This window comes from Amblyomma americanum, chromosome 2 (genome assembly GCF_052857255.1).
Source record: "Amblyomma americanum isolate KBUSLIRL-KWMA chromosome 2, ASM5285725v1, whole genome shotgun sequence".
NCBI lineage: Eukaryota > Metazoa > Arthropoda > Arachnida > Ixodida > Ixodidae > Amblyomma > Amblyomma americanum.
In genome coordinates, this window is record NC_135498.1 from 24,562,638 (window position 1) to 24,580,728 (window position 18,091).

The following is an 18,091-nucleotide window of genomic DNA, read 5'->3' on the forward strand; positions in this document are numbered from 1 at the left end:
TCTCACTTGCGTTCATCACAAACTTGCGGATGCGGAAGGGTGAGCGATGCATTAGACGGGCTCGAGAAAAGAGGCCGATAACGCGCTGAGATTAGTCTTGGCAACATGTTTATACAAAGGGACAGTTTTAGCTACCACTATCTCGAGCCGTGAGACCACTTTAGTAAAACATATCGTATAAAGTGTAGCGAACTTCGTTCTCTTGTTTGCTTCTCTCTTATCTCGCCTTTTTTTAGATAAGCAGCAATGTAGATAAGCGCCAAGCCAGGGGCACATTGCATATGCAAGCTGTTTGTATACACAAGCGCTATGCGATGGATGAGTGATTGAGCTAGCGAGAGTGAAGGAATATAAAGGTACATTTTTATCATGCGGCAATGCGGTAACCATACATGATTCCTGTCGCGGTACCTTCGGCCAAAACCGCACAGCCAAAATGGTCACGACCGTGCAACAGCACTCGCGGGCGACACGCATACAGTCGTGCCTCGTTTATACGAGCTCCGTTAATAAGGACGACTCCAATTATGGACAGTCTTTCTGGGGACCAAGCTTTTTTAATGTACTTCCGCCTCGTTAATATGGAAACTCGCTGTCCGGACAATGGACAGGGGAAAAAGCACAGTGCCCAATAAGGCCCATGTATTTTTGTCTGGGTAATATGGACGGATATGAGAACAAAATCTCTATACTGTCTAGGCGAGGTGTTTAATATTTGGTTTTTTTGGGGAAAGGAAATGGCGCAGTATCTGTCTCATATATCGTTGGACACCTGAACCGCGCCGTAAGGGAAGGGATAAAGGAGGGAGTGAAAGAAGAAAGGAAGAATGAGGTCCCGTAGTGGAGGGCTCCGGAATAATTTCGACCACCTGGGGATCTTTAACGTGCACTGACATCGCACAGCACACGGGCGCCTTAGCGTTTCGCCTCCATAGAAACGCAGCCGCCGCGGTCGGGTTCGAACCCGGGAACTCCGGATCAGTAGTCGAGCACCCTAACCACTGAGCCACCGCGGCGGGTAGGTGTTTCGATTTCTGCATTTTGAGCGTAGGACATTAGCGGAGTGCAATGAAAAAGTGCGAATGACTGAGTGATGAGCCTTTTCCTTGGTGGTTGCATATACTTTACAAATTCGCCCAAATGACGCGCCTCACTATTTTCCATATTGCATCAATGACTGCGATGAAAACTCTCTCTCCAGCTGGTGCCACGTAGAAAGCTGCATTCAGCAGTCATCATCAGACTGTGTACTGATATATAGTAGCGGTTCGTGAGATGCGAGAAGTCGTAGTAGTAGTCAGGTCATTTAGCCCCGAGATGCCTTCAAGCATATCATAGACCCCTAGGCGCGTGAAGCTGCACGATATTATTTCAAGCACAATGGCGACCGGGATAATGGGTCTGTAGCCCCGAAAATCATGTCTAAGTTCACTTCACTGGACACCAGTATGCGCAGAAGCAGGCCTTAATCACAACATGTTTTGTTTTTTCTTCGTGATTTGTTATTATGGACGATTCGCTTTAAGGGAACCAAAGTATCCATATTAACGAGGCACGACTGTTTATAGAAACACGCGCACATCGGATGATGACAAGGTCGCTACCCATAGAAAGGTTCTGACATTATCACATTCTGCAGTCACGGCTTCTGTACTAAAAAGAAATTATGTTTAAGCTTACTAACAAATTAATATAGTTAGACAGTTCGACGCTTGCGGCAAATCAGGTTCGACTGCTTTAAAAGAGTGAATCTACACACGCCTAGTTCCAGTAGGTGCTTGCCGAGTTGTGTGCCGACGACGCTACTCAAGCGGAAACTGCCGACTAGCGATGACCGGCCGGTTAGAGGTCTGACATCAGCAACCGACATGATTGGTAGCTAACCTTGTACCGGTGTTGAACCAGCGTTGGACAGGGACGTATATTTGGTTAAATGCTGGCAAGGAAGAAAGCTGAAATTTGGGCGAGTTGGTAAGCATTCATGGTGGGTGAACAGCGCAACAAAGGCTCGACAGAGGCAAGACAGGCGCTGACTAGCAACTGAGTTTTTGAGCAACAACATAGGTTGTTTACCCCCTTTTGTCGTTTTTTTCTGTTTTTTATATTTTATTGTTCACTTCACTATATTACCACTTTTCGTTCTTCAATAAACTCAGTTGCTAGTCAGCGCTTGTCTTGCCTTTGTTGCGCTATTCACCCACCATGAAGGAAGATTGGGCCGACGACTTTCAATGGCGAGTTGCCCTTCTCTTTTCCTGAAGTTACCACCGATACGTTGTGCCATTGCCATGACGTCCAACAACGGCATCAAAATAAATGCACGAATGAATCGATCCATATAATGTTCTTTGCACGTGGAACAAAATCAGACAATGATTGCAAGTGATGCACAGAAGTGGAAGAAAAAATTGGAGGGGACACTTAAGTTCTGCCTGAAGGGTATGTCGCAATAGCTTTAACATGTTAATGACCATATATGCGGGAATGGTCATTCTCGACCTTATACATTCATAGACCACTGAGAGTCTTCATTCCCCTCCTTGCGCAACGGTGCAGCCGCTAAACGATGCGCCACTGCCCTGCGATGGCAGGTGCTGCCATCGGTGGGGCTTGTGCGTCCCAGGTGGCTCTTGCCGGGCTACCTCCCGCCACCAGTCATTAATTTTAACTGTCACGCTTACACTGCACATAAATACCCCCGAAAGCAGGAGATTGGACAGCCGTAGCCGTAGCTCAGTTGGTAGAGCACTGGTCGCGAAATTCGGAGGTCGTGTGTTCGGATCCCACCGGTGGCATGTAGCTTTTCTTCTGCTTTCTAATCTACTATCTTAAAAACTAATTACCATGCTAAACACCCATTGATGAACATCACTAATTAAAAAAAATCCCCTATGCCCCTCGCTTTCAGTGACTGTTGGCTTCCGTATGTTTGTCACAACGAACCCCTCTTTTACCCTTGCCACGGTGGTCAGTTGGCTCACAATCCGGTGGACAGGGTGTGATGACGCCGCAAGGTCACGTGACCTAGGCGGCCCACCTCGGTTGCTTCTCCGGGGATTCTTCGCTCACACCGCCGCCGCATTTTGTACAGAACGGGAACATTCACATCCGGCTGCTAAAACTGTGACGCAATGGCTCCTCCTACATTCTTCCCTTTCTCTATGGCCGGATACGACTCAAAGATGTAGTGAAGCTCCGCCCAAATTCAGAATCGCCGAACAGAATTCCTTCGTTACAAAAAGTAGACCGTTGTTGAAGCTGATCTTATTATCTAAACAAGGAGCCAATCACGGGACGTAATTATAAGCTCAAGGATTTTGAGGTCACTGGCTTGTTTCATAGTCGAACAATAAAAACCCTTTGCGTTCACTGTTGTTATTGGTCAGCGCCGCGGATCATACGCATGACCAGTGCTACCAAAAGCTTTTTTTTCGTTCTTAAATTTTATCCTACTATAACTTGCAACGGGGGTCGTAAAAAGTCTGTCGCCTTTCGCTCCGGGGGCTGTATCCTGGTTCTATAGTCTGTAACGCGACCGCTACACCGTCGGAAGGTAGCGAGTTCGAATCCCCGTAAATCCGTGTTTCCGCTGCAATTTGTTTCCGTACTTTAGATATCACGTCGCACGAAACTATACCCGAACACCACTCTACAGGAGCGTTTTTTTTTCTTTCAAAGGCAATAACCTTTTTCTGTTACGCTGGCCATAAGTTATGCCAACGTCACTAAGGTCGGCATCTAATGCTGTTACGAGACTGAGATTGGGGGAATCGACGTTAGGCCATGTAAGGCATCTGACCTCAGACCGATCTCTCTAATGACGTTGACCAGACTCTGTGCCAAGGTTGTTTCGCCCCATGGGTATATGATTTCTATAGCTCTGGAAAATTAGCAGGGTTCCACAACTATGCCGGCTATCTTCCGGCTTCAGACATCAGCTTCGAACCAATTACACACTGATGCTAAGCTCCCATGCCCCTGCCTGGCAATTGTTGAACACCCCTACCCAAAATTTACCGCGCAGGGTAGAGCTTCAGTGGGTGCCGGCTCACTCCGGGAACCCTGGAAACGAGGCTGCCGATAAATTGGCCCGAGGTCTGATTTGCCGGGCTCAGGACAGTCTCGATCCAGGATTCTCGAGGGAGCGGGTGCACACCTTTGCGGAGCTCACGCAAATGCCCCGTTTGGACCGTCGAACTTACCCTCCTCCCCACCCCTCTCTTACGCACTCCCAACAGATCCTCTTCAGACGCCTCCAGACCCGCTCTCTGTCATCCCCTCAGCTTTTATCCCACTATTGCGGCACATCCCCTGCATGCTCCCTATGTGGTGACCCCCACGCCACACTCTCCCATATCCTTTTCGGCTGCCCTGCTGACCCTCCCCCGCGGGGACAGCACGCCATCTCGAGCTGGGAGGACTGGGAGGTCCTGCTTATGTCTGCAGACCCGACATCGCAGCTTGCTGCGGTGACTCGGGCTGCCGACGTCATGTCCCGGCATGACCTACTTGATGCAGTGCGGGACCGCGCAGTGGCCCAGGGACCCAGCTGGGTCTAAACCTCACTTGCTGAATAAAGTTTTTCTGTCTGTCTGTCTGACCCACTCCGATTGTTTGGCAATGAAGAGTCTTCCCGATAAGCTTTCCTCCCTTCTCAGCCTCCACCGTGCCACATCTGTGCGGATGACATCACTTTCTAGTGCAGACAGGAGCAACCCGCACTGCCAGGAAACAGGGCCTCAACCTCGTTCAGGTCCACGCCGCCGAAGTCGGACTCGAATACTTACTCGAGGGGTGCTCATGGCGCTGCTCTCTTCTGTTACAGCACGAGGACAACTCCGTCTCACTATGACCGTCAACACTTTCCCGGGGCTTCGTCAAACACATATTCGTATCCACTCGTCTTTGGATGCTTTCTGCAGCAACTCGGGAGACCTACGTGCAATCCTAGGCACTTGTTCAGTAACTCTAAAGCGACCGCATTCTGAACCCTTACCAGGCCCGCGTTTGGCTGACAACATTCCGTGCCTAGCTTTTCTAGGTAGCTGATGCGTACCACGTGTGGCTACGACAGAGCGCAGATGCTCATGGCGATAAGCGCCGGCCTCGGTGACACGAAAAATCACTACGGGTGCTAGAAACTGCTTGGTTCTCTCAATAGGTTGTGCGTTACGGCGCTGCGAACTAGAGTCTCTGCGACTCTACTGCTATTCTACTCAGCGACTCTACCGTGATCGATAGGACAAACTTAATAGAAGGTGTTCACTGAGACCGCACCATATTTGCCAGCGCTATAGCGACGTCGCGGCTAGCGCGCCATATTCGGGATCGTTTCACTTCGGGTCGCGCATTGTGAACTACGCCGCAAGGTACTCGCCCTATTGTTAGTGATCCGTAAGGTTTCACGTTCTTAAATGCGTCAACGTCCACTTTTTTTTTTGCGGAACGCTCTGACACTGCGCATGAAGTTTGTAGCTGAATTCTGCGCGGTTAAATAACAGCGCTGTCTGTTCATTGTTACACTTGTGCGTTTGTCCCGCAGCAGTAAAAAAAAAATGAAAATTGGTTTTTGGGGAAAGAAAATGGCGCAGTATTTGTCTCACATATCGGCGGACACCTGAACCGCGCCGTCAGGGAAGGGATAAGGGAGGAACTAAGAAAAGAAAGGTGCCGTAGCGCCGTATCTGTCTCATATATCGTTGGACACCTGAACCGCGCCGTAAGGGAAGGGATAAGGGAGGGACTAAGAAAAGAAAGGTGCTGTAGTGGAGAGCACCGGAATAATTTTGACCACCTGGGGATCTTAAACGTGCACTGACATCGAAGAGCACACGAACGCCCTAGCGTTTCGCCTCCATCGAAACGCGGCCGGGTTCGAACCCGGGAACTCCGGATCAGTAGCCGAGCGCCCTAACCACTGAGCCGCCGCGGCGAGTCAGTGGTAAACCGTTAGTGGTACAGTTTGCGCAGTAAGAGCAGCACTTCTATCGCTGGAATCTGGCCAGCAGTAGCTGTTGGAGGCACTGCCACAGAACAAATCAGCCTGCGTCACGGCTCGAACATTTGCGGGACTTCAGACACCAAATTTTTGGTTGTGTTTTTTCTGCTTTCAAATGACGCGTTAAGACATTGATATACATGGATTACTGCGCGATATTCGCCAATGACTGTAAATAATTTATAATTATTTCTTGACGCCGTTTCGGTTTTATCAACCGACGTACAGTGTACTACACGACGTGTAGTCGACTTTAGGTCACGTGAGGCACGAAAAGGACGCCAATACAACTGCCGATGACGTCATTCGTTGTCATTCCAGTTCTCAAAGCAAGCTGGTTTTAAGTGTTGCAGTGAATTGAAAATATGTATGAACGTTTGTATTGCGAGTTTTTTCATGCCTCACGCGACCTAAAGGTCGACTACACGTCACACCGCAGGCATCGTTCGGTTAACAGCGCTAGGAAAAATTCAGTTGCAAATTACTAAGCGATCCCCAATGCCCAATTCATTATTTGACAAAAAAAACCATTCAACAAGAATTAGGTGCCCAGTCCTTTAAGCAGCGCCGACTTATTGGTAAAAGATTGGCTTTTCAGTGGATAAAGTGTTCATTGAAAGTTGGTGCTGGGCGCTTTTGCTGACCATATTCGCAAGGAGGAATAGATCACGACCCTCCTGCGCCTTGCCCTTCCTATCTCTTCTTTTATATACCATTGTCACAAAGGCACTTTCGATCTTAACTGCCCCAAATTTTGACTACGTTTCAAGCACGATTGACACGCAAAGCTGCTATGAATTCCCATGTAATCATGATCAACGAACTGATGATGATTGGGATTTTTTTGTGGCGCAAGTGCATCTGAGGCCAAAGAGTGCCAAGGCACAAGGTATTTTTCTTCTTCTCAAGGTGGGGGCAAAGACCCCCCTGGTGAAAATATAAAGTGGCTTTACAAGTGGTCCCCCTTGCTTTCCAGTGGTGCCACTAGACTAAGTCGCCACAGCTTAGCCACAGTCCCTGTGAACATTTGCATATTAGGCAAACAAGGCAAACCTAAAACGATTCTTAAAATAAGAACTATCAGCAGCTTAACTTACTGAATTGCATTCAACATTTATATTAATTCAACATTATATAAATTAACTGCGTTCAATGGGCAAGCTCCGGTGGCCCTAGTATGAGTGTGCTAGAAGTGGAGTACATATATATGGGAGCCGTAGTGTGTTGCGAATGTCTGGACTCCGTAGAGTATCTGTGCATTTTATGCCAACGTGCATTATTGCAGAGGTAAGGTGACGCTAGTCGCCAAAGCATGTATTTAGGTTGGGCGACATTAGTCGCCGTTCTGTGTCTGTTTTTGCGAGGGATGCCAGTCCCTTTCAGGGCCGCGGTAAACTTCTCTTCAATCTGTTACGGGTCCAATTGTACTTATTTTTGGAAATGTGGCGGAGAGTTTGAAGGATGCTTCACTCCCGCAACCGGTTGACCCGGTATTGCACTGCCTCTGGGATCGGCCTTGTCTTTAGCGCATCTTTACTATCCTGCCTTTCTATCCAATCTTTCAACTCTCCTACTCTCTGCATGTGGTAGCGATTGTGGCTCATCTTGAGCCAGTGAGCAGGCCTGTGCACTTTACTTTTCTTTCTTCCTGGCAACAACAGACAGACAGACGTAGTGTGTTCTGTGGATGTACACATGAGCCAATTTTACTACTGTGACAAGCCTCAGGAAGAGGTCGCCTACGTAGACGCAGCGGGCGATAGACATAGACAGTACACGACCGTCGCGGTAGTGAACGGAGTGGGTAGCCCCATCACGGTCGCAACTATCCTAGGGACAAACACCGAGACGGCAGAGGAGGTCGCAATAGCACTAGCTTGCGTCGGTTCTGAAGCTAAATACGTCATAAGCGACAGCAAAGCTGCAGTCCAAAATTTTAGTAGAGGGAGAGTCTCTCCCCTCGCCGCCAAAATTTTAAGACAAGCGACATTGAATAGAACAATCAATATAATCTGGACCCCCGCGCACGAATCTGTCCGTGGCAACGAAGCGGCCCACGAGGTAGCTCGAGATCTCTACCACCGAGCTGCACAAGACGGGCCACCGTTCGCAGATCACGGGAGAGAAGGGAGACTAATCTCCTGTCAGGAAGTTACAGAATAGTATAGACAACATCGCAGGTACTTTCCCCCACCTAGCAAAGCACTCAACAATCAACAGGCGGTGGCGTGGAGGCGTCTACAAACAGATGTCTAGCCACACCCAATTCTAAGCAACCATATCATTCCAGAAATAGAGGACGATAAATGCAAGAAGTGCAGGGCGAGAGGGACCCTCGACCACATAATATGGGAGTGTAGCCAATCCCCAGGCAGGGCAAAGAACATTAGTAGTAGAGACGCCTGGGAGACCTTGCTCCGGAGCACGGACCCCGAGCTCCAGCTCACCGCCGTCCGACTGGCTGAAGAGGCCGCCGGGATACGAGATCCTGGCCAGCATCTGACGCGACTACCCCATGCGGCCAGATCTCTCCTGATCCTCCTCCCTTTAACTGAGGGTATGGGACAGGGGAGGTCTGGATGAGGTGGTCTCATTCTGCTGGACAGTAAAGGTTTTTTCACTCACTTACTACTGTTCATGTGTTTCTTGTGCATGATGTATGCTTGTCTGTGTCGATTTTCATGACAGCATACGCAGTTCTCCTGAGAAAACGTGGATATCAAGGCTGAGCATTGCCCTACGGGCCTCACATATTTTTTCTAGCGATAGCTACATTACGGTAGCATTTCGAGCCTTCAGCCTGGCGGCGGCGCCACGCGGTGTGCAACAGCTGCCGGCGGCGCGACTGATCACGTGGTTCGTCACGTGACCAGCCACGTGGTGCGGAGCAGCTGCTGCTGCCGGCTAAACAGAGCTGCCACAGCTGTGCGCATGCGCCGCGTCAATTAGGACGAAGAAGGAACGCTCAGCGAAATGGAGCCGCGAAAGACTAACTTTGCAATTCAACCGAGGAAGTTCCACTAGCCCAGCTGGAGCTATCGCGTAACTCCAGGTTTAACCTGAGCTAAACCACTGCCAATTTCTTCTTTTGCACCTTACAAATGATTTAAAACCAATTTCAAAACCCAGTCGGAGCGAACTGAAATATTCAACTGGCTGCAATTGAAATTTCCATGATTTTTTTTCTGACCTAGTAGTTCCAAATGGTCCCTTTTGTCAAGCGGTACCTGTACCATAAACCACTTTGAATTTTCACCTGGGTGGCCATTTCCAAAGCCTTTTACCCCAAATAAGCAGAGCACCAAACCAGGGAAAAGCTTGTACCCATTTTATCACCGGCGGGTACCCAGCGGCACTAGGGATCGAACCCCGCCGCGGATGCTCAAACTACTAGGCCACCATTGCGGTGCATGACTAACAAACTGTACACAGGTGGCGCAGTATGCCCTCACAGTTTAGATTGCAGTACTGCTGTGCAATTCTCATATGAAGTGTAACAAAACAATTTGGACACTTTAGCTTTCATTTGAGCATTTTCTTAGCACGAGCATATACCATGACAAGGACAGCAGCAGCATGCAGATTTGGTGGAAAATTCCAATTGTACTTCAGGAGCCAGCTTGGTACTGAGCACGATCGGGCTTGATCATGTAACAACAGATGATGTCTGCAATGAGTTAGACCTTCATTGACTTTGGCATGATGCTATCAGGCTGAACAGTCAACTAGCACAAAATTCTGAGCAATTGTTTCTGCTGAGGTTAACAACAGCCATAAAGATATTGCCACGAACTGAATGTCATTTGCTTCCTAAAATGAATAAGAAACCAAGTGAAACTTCCTTTTGTTAGGTTCCACTAAACCACCTCTAAAAACCACTGATTTTTCCCAAGACTCCCCTTGGACAATACTAGTGTATGCTTTGTATACTCAATCCTAACAGGCATCTCTTGGAAAGTCTTTCGATCACAAGCATACTTGCCCACCATGGGCACCAGGTGCCAGGTCTTCCAACAATGTGAAAGGCAAACAGGGTTTACCTTCCTGCTTATGATGGTATAGTGCCGCAGTGTGTATCCGTTATAATCTGTAAGGAACAAGCGAAACACTGCATTGGCCAGTGTTGCCAGCAACGAAGATGACACCTGCACGGGGCGTGGGCCGAAGAACTGCACGTGGCACATGAAGGAGAGAGCGGAGCAGGTTCGTAGAAGACTGACGGCGTTTTTCGTGCTCTGGCTGGCCCTGTCCTGCCAGACTTCCAGCCGGCTGATTCCAGAGCCCTCAGGCGACCAGACCCGAGTGCCCGCTGTTCAAGGCACGGAGTCCTGGACCTGGGGCTTTAAGCACACGTGTTCGGCGCCGTGCTGTGCTCTTTTGCCAGGCCACATCTTGGCCTGACTGCATCCTGTTGGTGCTGGCTGTTGGCTCCCTGTGCCGATGCTCCTTCCCCGCCTTGGGCGTCGCCGGCAGCACTGAGGTGTCATCTTAGTGGACCGGGGCATTTGCTTGCCTGGTGTGGGGTAGTACAGCCGCATTCAGTCAGCTGCTTTTCCTACCCGTGGACTTTCATCACAGGACCTCCCCAGGGTGCCCCCAGGACTGCCTCCCCATGTCTGCATCACTACACTCACCCGACGACATCGCCTCACCCCTTTCTATCGTCCGTCGTCCTAGATGTGTAACAAAAAGTGTGTTTCAAGATGGCTGGTCTGGGCTGTTTATATCCCACCGTAGCGGCCCTATGGTGGTGACACTGTTTGTTTCCGAACCTCACATACTCCCAAAAAATTCAGCACTCTAATGCAGCACAAGTATGCTCAAAGTTACAAGTGACAGAGAGGACAGGCGTTTACCTACAAACGTTTAATCAGTAAACAGACCTGTTTACATGTAGTGAGCAACGCAAGTTTCTATATATACAACACATGAACGCAACGCAACAAAAATAACACAGTCACCCAGTGGTTTGTGCTTCTGAAATATTGAAATGGTTCCAGATACTATTTACAAGTTTCAACTTTGCATACAAAGTAATGACGGTGCCACAAGGCTTCAGTTATGGGCTGCTATGTGAATAACTGCATACCGATGAGAAATGAGTATGAAGGTTCAATAAATTACATGATTAAAAGTGCAATGCTACAAACTCTGGGTTATGTGCTAAAGTACACTACTGCACGTCAGATTGCTGGCAGCCTGGCTGCCAGGAATGCAATGAACTACGGCACACAGTACAACAGAAAAGCCAGCTACAAGAACCTGGCAAGCTGGAAAAATGAAATGTCACTCAAAGTAACTGTAACTGTACATGATGCACACAAATGCTGCTTGAAACTTCAAAAGCAGGACATTGAACTGTTACATACATCCTTTCTTGCATAAAATGAACTAAGAAATGCGAAGAAAGCGTACTGAAAGCACCGTTAAAAGAATTTTGCAGAAAAGCGCAATACTGCCTCAGTGCAGGAGGAAACTCAAATGTTAAATGCACAGCGAACAAGGTGCACTTGAGGTATATGGCAATAATAACAAAGCCTCCAACTACACTCTAGGTGGAGAAAGTCAAACTGAACATTTACTATGGTCTATGCTTGTGGTGTTAGATGAGTCTGTCATATCAAAAACATATTTTGTACATCCCGAGAACAGAAGGTGAACCTGAAATTTTCACTGAAAATTTGACATATTGCCCAAACACTGAAAATCTTCAGTTTCAAAATCAATCCTTCAGCCTAAGATACACCTCCAACGATATGATGCAAGGGTCTATAATTATATCAGGCTGCTAACATATCCAAATAAACTGTTACAGAACACTTGCTGCAGTTTTAAGCAGGTGGTGTTACAAACCATAACTAAGTCAATCTAAACAGCTCAAAAGCGCAAGAAGAGACTCTAATGGCAATTTACATGAAAAGGTGAACCTGAAATTTTCACTGAAAATTTAACAGATTGCCGAAACACTGAAAATCTCCTTCAGTTTCAAAATCAATCCTTCAGCCTAAGATAAACCTCCAACGATATGATGCAAGGGTCTATAAATTATATCAGGCTGCTAACATATCCAAATAAACTGTTACAGAACACTTGCTGCAGTTTCAATCAGGTGGTGTTACAAACCATAACTAAGTCAATCTAAACAGCTCAAAAGCGCATGAGGAGACTCTAATGGCAATTTACAAGAAATGAAGGCGTGGAGGCTAAAGATGTGTGAAGAAGACCAGAAAACAGTGGGGAGTTAAGTTTACGGTGAGGCCACCTGTATGAGCTTGCTTTCCTTGAGGACGACGGGGAGACGGCTCTGTGCTACAAAGCGACGGCAGGCGGAGTCAGTGACCTGCGGGCAGTCCCTGAGATCCAAGTGGCGCAGTCCTACACAGCGCCGCAATGCTTCGAGGCCCGTGTCCGAGACATTGGCGCATCTCGACACATCGAGTGCTGTGAGGCGCGTGGCCTTGGCTGCTCCAAGCACTGCTATGCCCATGTCTGTGACACCACGACAGTTGGACAGGTCCAGGCGGCTCAGGTTTGGCAGCTGGTGCCCCAGTAGTCGCACCGCCACGTCCGAGATGTCGCAGCCCGCGAGGCGCACCTCAACGAGAAGCCGTGGCTTGGAACGGGCGTCGGGGGCAACCAAGTCTCGTACTGCCTGGTCACCAAGGCCCTCGACCCAGCTGAGGTCCAGGCAGCGGAGGCGTGGGCAGACGCCGGAGCGCAGCGCAGCCACAACAGCGGCTGCTGAGCACCCACTCAGCCCCAGCTCACGGAGGTGTGGTAGACGTGGAAGCAGCCAGCTGAGCTGCTTGGCCGACACGTTGGTCCAAGCCAAGTCCAGGCAGCAGGGCTGTCTCCTCACGATGCCGGCCAGTGCCAGTGCCGTCACCCGGCGACGTGACAGATCCACCCGGCGCCACATGCCTGGCTCCACACACCACCTGTTCCACTCCTTGCACACCAGCTGGCACTGGGAGAGGTCCTGGGGCCTCAGGTAGCGCATGACAGGCACCATCACCTCACGCATCAGTGGATAACAAATGGTGCCATCCTCCAGCTGCTCCCTCTTCACATCCTTGGCCTTCTCCACGTCTTCAGGAAGCGGAGCTGGCCGTACCAGATGCATAGGCTTGCGCAGGTTGCCGCGGTCTCGCAGGGTCATCTTGAACTTGAAATCAGGCGGCTGCCCACAAGTCATGCTTGTGATGTGCAGGTTCGGTGTGGTGGCCCCATTAGCAGTAGCACTTGAAGACTTCAGACCCTCCTTGTCCTCACTGCTCTGGACGTTAGCGGAAACAGCCAACAAGCCATTCTTGACCTCGGGTTCTTCGCTGGGAATGGCCGGCAGAGCGGGAATTGCGGGAACGGCAGCCTCTGCAAACTCTGGCTCTGCACCTTTGTGCAAGCTACGCATTGACTTTACCACCTGGTCGTGAGAGCTTGTGGGTGAGATCTTGTCACTTGGGACAACGGTCAGGCGGGAGCAAGATCGAACGTAGTCGTCCTTGCGAGATCGACTCAAAGCTGTCTCGGGGTTCTCGTACATTTCCTGAAAATGACCAAAAGAGGCCAGCTTGAGGAAAAGGTTAACCTACAATTCTAGTGAAAGAAACATTAGCAAAGCACATGCACTTGACTTGCGCCCTCTGGCCACTGCAATGATTTTCAGTCAGAGGCAGGTCAATAATTCAAAGCAACATTCCCCCAGCAAAGGAACGCCATTCATTTGGTAGTCTTTTTCCAGGTAGGATGTGTGATGAGTTAAACTTCTCACTGCTTCATGTAAGCATTTGAGCGGCACACCCACATCCCTTGTAGGCGACAGCAACAGCTCATGAAGTTGTTTTCAAAACGCTGCGCTTGCAAAATGTGCAGCAACACAAATGCAGGCAGGCATTTTGTCCCAAAGAACAGCGGCAAGGTTACATGCCCAAAGATTTAAATAGCCCTTCGCTACAGCTCAAAATGACAAGCCAAATCTCTAAATGATAACCCACAAGGCAGGAGAAGCTTCTACACACCTCGGAAGAACTTGGGAACACTCTTCTGCAAATCCTTCTCCACCAAAGGCTCAATGGCTCACCTCATCGCTTGGATCTCCATTCTTGACTGCTCCTGATAACTGCTGGACTGGTTTGTCTGGCAAAGGCACGCCGTCGTACTCGAGAGGTTCTTGAGGTCCTTCCACTTTGATCTGGGAAGTGATGGTGCGCGCAAACAAGGACATCTAAGGTGCGACATCACACCTTGAACTGTGCACGCCAAATGCAGGCATGCAGTCCACCAAAAGAATATAAGACAAAGTGCACACTGCACATTTAAAGCAGCAGGCCTTTATGTTGAGGTCAACAAATTGCAGGAGAGTTGGCAGCAAGAATTCTGCCTTCATGGTCCTCCACTGCAAGTGTAGACAGGTCTGCCATATATTAAATACTTGCATACAAGCAGGAGCAGGCACCACAGCAAGCTGACATATTTCCTGCACTTTTTGAATATGCGCAACATTGTGCACGTCACTATCCTAGTGGTGCTCTGCGCAGCTGTAAACTGACTGTCACATGCTCCTGTACTCACCCCAGCAGTCGTATTTTGACATAACATCTGCTGAGCAGAGGACTTTCAAATATCCTAATTTCTTAAGGTCTCTTCTGATGTTCTAAGTAAAAATTCTCTGACAGAGCTCCAACAATGACGTAAGACAAGGTACAGTTCACGAAGCATGGCAGTTTGTTACAGTTTGCATGAATTAGGTAATGTGCACCTCTACAGTTAAAGTGTCTGTACCATGGGGTTGCACTGTCCTTTATAGTCATGTAAAGAATGCTACACTTTATTAGCGTGCAGAGGTATGCGCCTTCACCGCTACCCAGGTGTGAGCGGGTGCAAGCGTGCATGTGATGACAGCAGTGATAATGGCAGATAAAAGCCAATTAAGCAGCCCATGGGAGGATTCTCGTGCAAGTGCTGCAGGGATGCAAGGCTGTGGATGGTGCCTGACACATAGGCATCCATTTGGGCTGTGCAGCAATGGTTAAACCCGCAAGCACCAAAACGAGAAGCAGGCAGTTGGTGTAACTGGCAGCGATGCCTGGGACTCTTATCTATACAGTGTTGACCACAAATTTCTGTTGCATCGATCTGCTGGAACAGCTACAGTTTCTAGTAGCCCCGGGATGTTGACTTGTAGACAATGTCTGCTTACCACCATGACTACATTTTTGTGCGGTATCATTGGGCACTCTTCTGTTGACCCCGAATGAACCGGTGCTTTGGCTGCTACATGTGGGTCTGCTAACACAAAAACATGGCTCGCGAACCAAGAAAAATATAGGTGAAGCCTTTAGTACCCTTTTGTACAAGTTTGTGGAAGTAGCCCCTCATATTAAATTCCTGAGAGCACCACTGATAGCTACAAAACCCCTACCTTTTTAGCACAACAGCGTTAAAGGCCTTGTTCTCCAGAAAATCCGGTGTCGGCGCTGTGAGCGAAAAATCAAGGGCATGGCTCTGGAAGGTGATACCTAGAGAATAACCTAGGAGGCAGGCGGGTCCTCTAGGTCACACGACCTTGCGGCATCGTCACAACCTGCCCACCGGATAGTGAGCAAACTGCTCACCTGCCACGGTGGGCAGTCAAATTAATGACTGGTTGCTTCGGAAGAGCAACCTGGGCTACACAAGGCCCACCGCTGGGAGCACCTCCCATCGCGCAGCAGTGGCGCATCGCTTAACTGCTGCACCACTGTGCCAGGAGGGGTATGAGGACCTCCAGAGAATGTAATGTAGAGAATGACCTTCTGCAAATACGGGAATTAACCCATTACGCTATCAGGGCATACCCTTAAGGGGGGACGTGGCATTCGGGATCAACTTTCCTATTTCTTCATGGATTCTGATAAAAATTGGCAGGGTTACGGGTAATGTTTCTGTGATATCACCATAAAAAGTTCAAACTGATATCTCAACAACTTTTTTATTTAACAAATTTTCCTCCTTTTCATCTTGTACCAGGCTTGAGCGACTTACAAAATAAGATAGAAGACTTCTTCAAAGTGTGTTGCATTCCAAAATGAATGGACGAGGTCGTGACATTCTTAGATTTTTTTATTTACAATGTAAAAGTTTTTAGTTTTAATATTTTATGAGCAGACATTACAATGGGCACCTAAACAGTGAACAACTAGTCGAATCAGTAAGTCAGCAAACGGGATGCCGGAAAACCAAGAATGTCACGACCTGAAACATTTCTCAAGGAATGCAGCGAAAAAAACCGCATCAAAATAGCCCCAGCAGTCGCGAAGAAATCAGCGGAACAATCAGAGCAAATGACAAAAAAAAAAACAGTTTTGAGAAAATGGCTTCCGAAGTTGCACCTTGTATTTCACTCATCAAAAGGCATCGGGGTGTAGTCTTTTGTGTCCTTTTTAACACGGGGCTTCTTGGATGCCTTGCCTCGAGATTGAAGTGCTTTCGCTGCCTTTCTTTTCCGCAAGGCGTCCTTTTCCGCTGCTCTGCGAAGAGCATGTTGGCCAGTTTGCAGCCCAAGTGTCAAACAGTACTCTGTGTAAGCACGGCGGGTCCCTGCATTGAACTTGCAAACCGCTTCGTTGAGAGCTGTCCCTGTTGCAGTCAAAGATGCGTTCTAATCTTTTGGCAGCAGCGACCAAATCACTGAATGAAGGCTTTCAGCCGCATTGTGGGTTTTTTTCCCCAGACAACGGCTGAGGAGCTGGACATCCGATAGCCGCCGGTAAACAGGCAACAATGCACCTGTGACATGCCTTGCAAGCTGGTACTTGTGGGAGGGCAGAGGTTTGCCCTCTGCTTCTGCAGCCTGGTGTTGGCACCAACTCTGTGGTCCTTGGGGGCAAAGCTCGTGACGTGGGCGTTCATCGGTAGATGTTACGTGATAAAAAGTTGCCATCACAGCTTTCTGCATGTCCTCAACGTTGTCGTGATCGTGCAGGGCCTTGCCATAATAATTTGTTAACTTTTTAATTAAAGCCTGAGTGAGGCCACCTTTCCCACCAATAAGCCGACCCTTTTCGCCTGGTGCTCGTGGGCGGACATGCGCGGTGCCTTCATCACTTGATGTTTCCGACACAAAACGCGGCTCCAGGTGCGCCTGAATGGTGCGCCCGGTGCTCGTGGACGGCGTGGCGTCGTCGCGTGAAGTGTCAAGAGGACCCGCGACATGCGCGGTGCCTTCATCACTTGATGTTTCCGACACAAAACGCGGCTCCAGGTGCGCCTGAATGGTGCGCCCGGTGCTCGTGGACGGCGTGGCGTCGTCGCGTGAAGTGTCAAGAGGACCCGCGACATGCGCGGTGCCTTCATCACTTGATGTTTCCGACACAAAACGCGGCTCCAGGTGCGCCTGAATGGTGCGCCCGGTGCTCGTGGACGGCGTGGCGTCGTCGCACGAAGTGCCAAGAGGACCCGTGACATGCGCGGTGCCTTCATCACTTGATGTTTCCGACACAAAACGCGGCTCCAGGTGCGCCTGAATGGTGCGCCCGGTGCTCGTGGACGGCGTGGCGTCGTCGCGTGAAGTGTCAAGAGGACCCGCGACATGCGCGGTGCCTTCATCACTTGATGTTTCCGACACAAAACGCGGCTCCAGGTGCGCCTGAATGGTGCGCCCGGTGCTCGTGGACGGCGTGGCATCGTCGCACGAAGTGCCAAGAGGACCCGCAACATGCGCGGTGCCTTCATCACTTGATGTTTCCGACACAAAACGCGGCTCCAGGTGCGCCTGAATGGTGCGCACGGTGCTCGCGGACGGCGTGGCGCCGTCGCGTGAAGTGCCAAGAGGACCCGCGACATGCGCGGTGCCTTCATCACTTGATGTTTCCGACACAAAACGCGGCTCCAGGTGCGCCTGAATGGTGCGCCCGGTGCTCGTGGACGGCGTGGCGTCGTCGCGTGAAGTGTCAAGAGGACCCGCGACATATGCGGTGCCTTCATCACTTGATGTTTCCGACACAAAACGCGGCTCCAGGTGCGCCTGAATGGTGCGCCCGGTGCTCGTGGACGGCGTGGCATCGTCGCACGAAGCGCCAAGAGGACCCGCAACATGCGCGGTGCCTTCATCAC

General features: G+C 49.6%; 1 protein-coding gene across 2 annotated transcripts in view; it reads right to left on the reverse strand.

Annotated features, from left to right (window-relative positions):
- Positions 1-10,849: 10,849 nt before the first annotated feature.
- Positions 10,850-18,091, reverse strand: part of Kdm2 (Lysine demethylase 2) — a 52,906-nt gene continuing 45,664 nt past the window's right edge. For both annotated transcript variants that reach the window (XM_077653490.1, XM_077653489.1), the window contains exons 17-18: positions 14,079-14,189; positions 10,850-13,544 (exon numbers count right to left, since the gene is read on the reverse strand). In XM_077653490.1, coding sequence (XP_077509616.1) covers positions 12,246-13,544; positions 14,079-14,189 — 1,410 coding nt within the window. In that variant the 3' untranslated portion in view covers positions 10,850-12,245. The remainder of the gene's footprint in view (positions 13,545-14,078; positions 14,190-18,091) is intronic.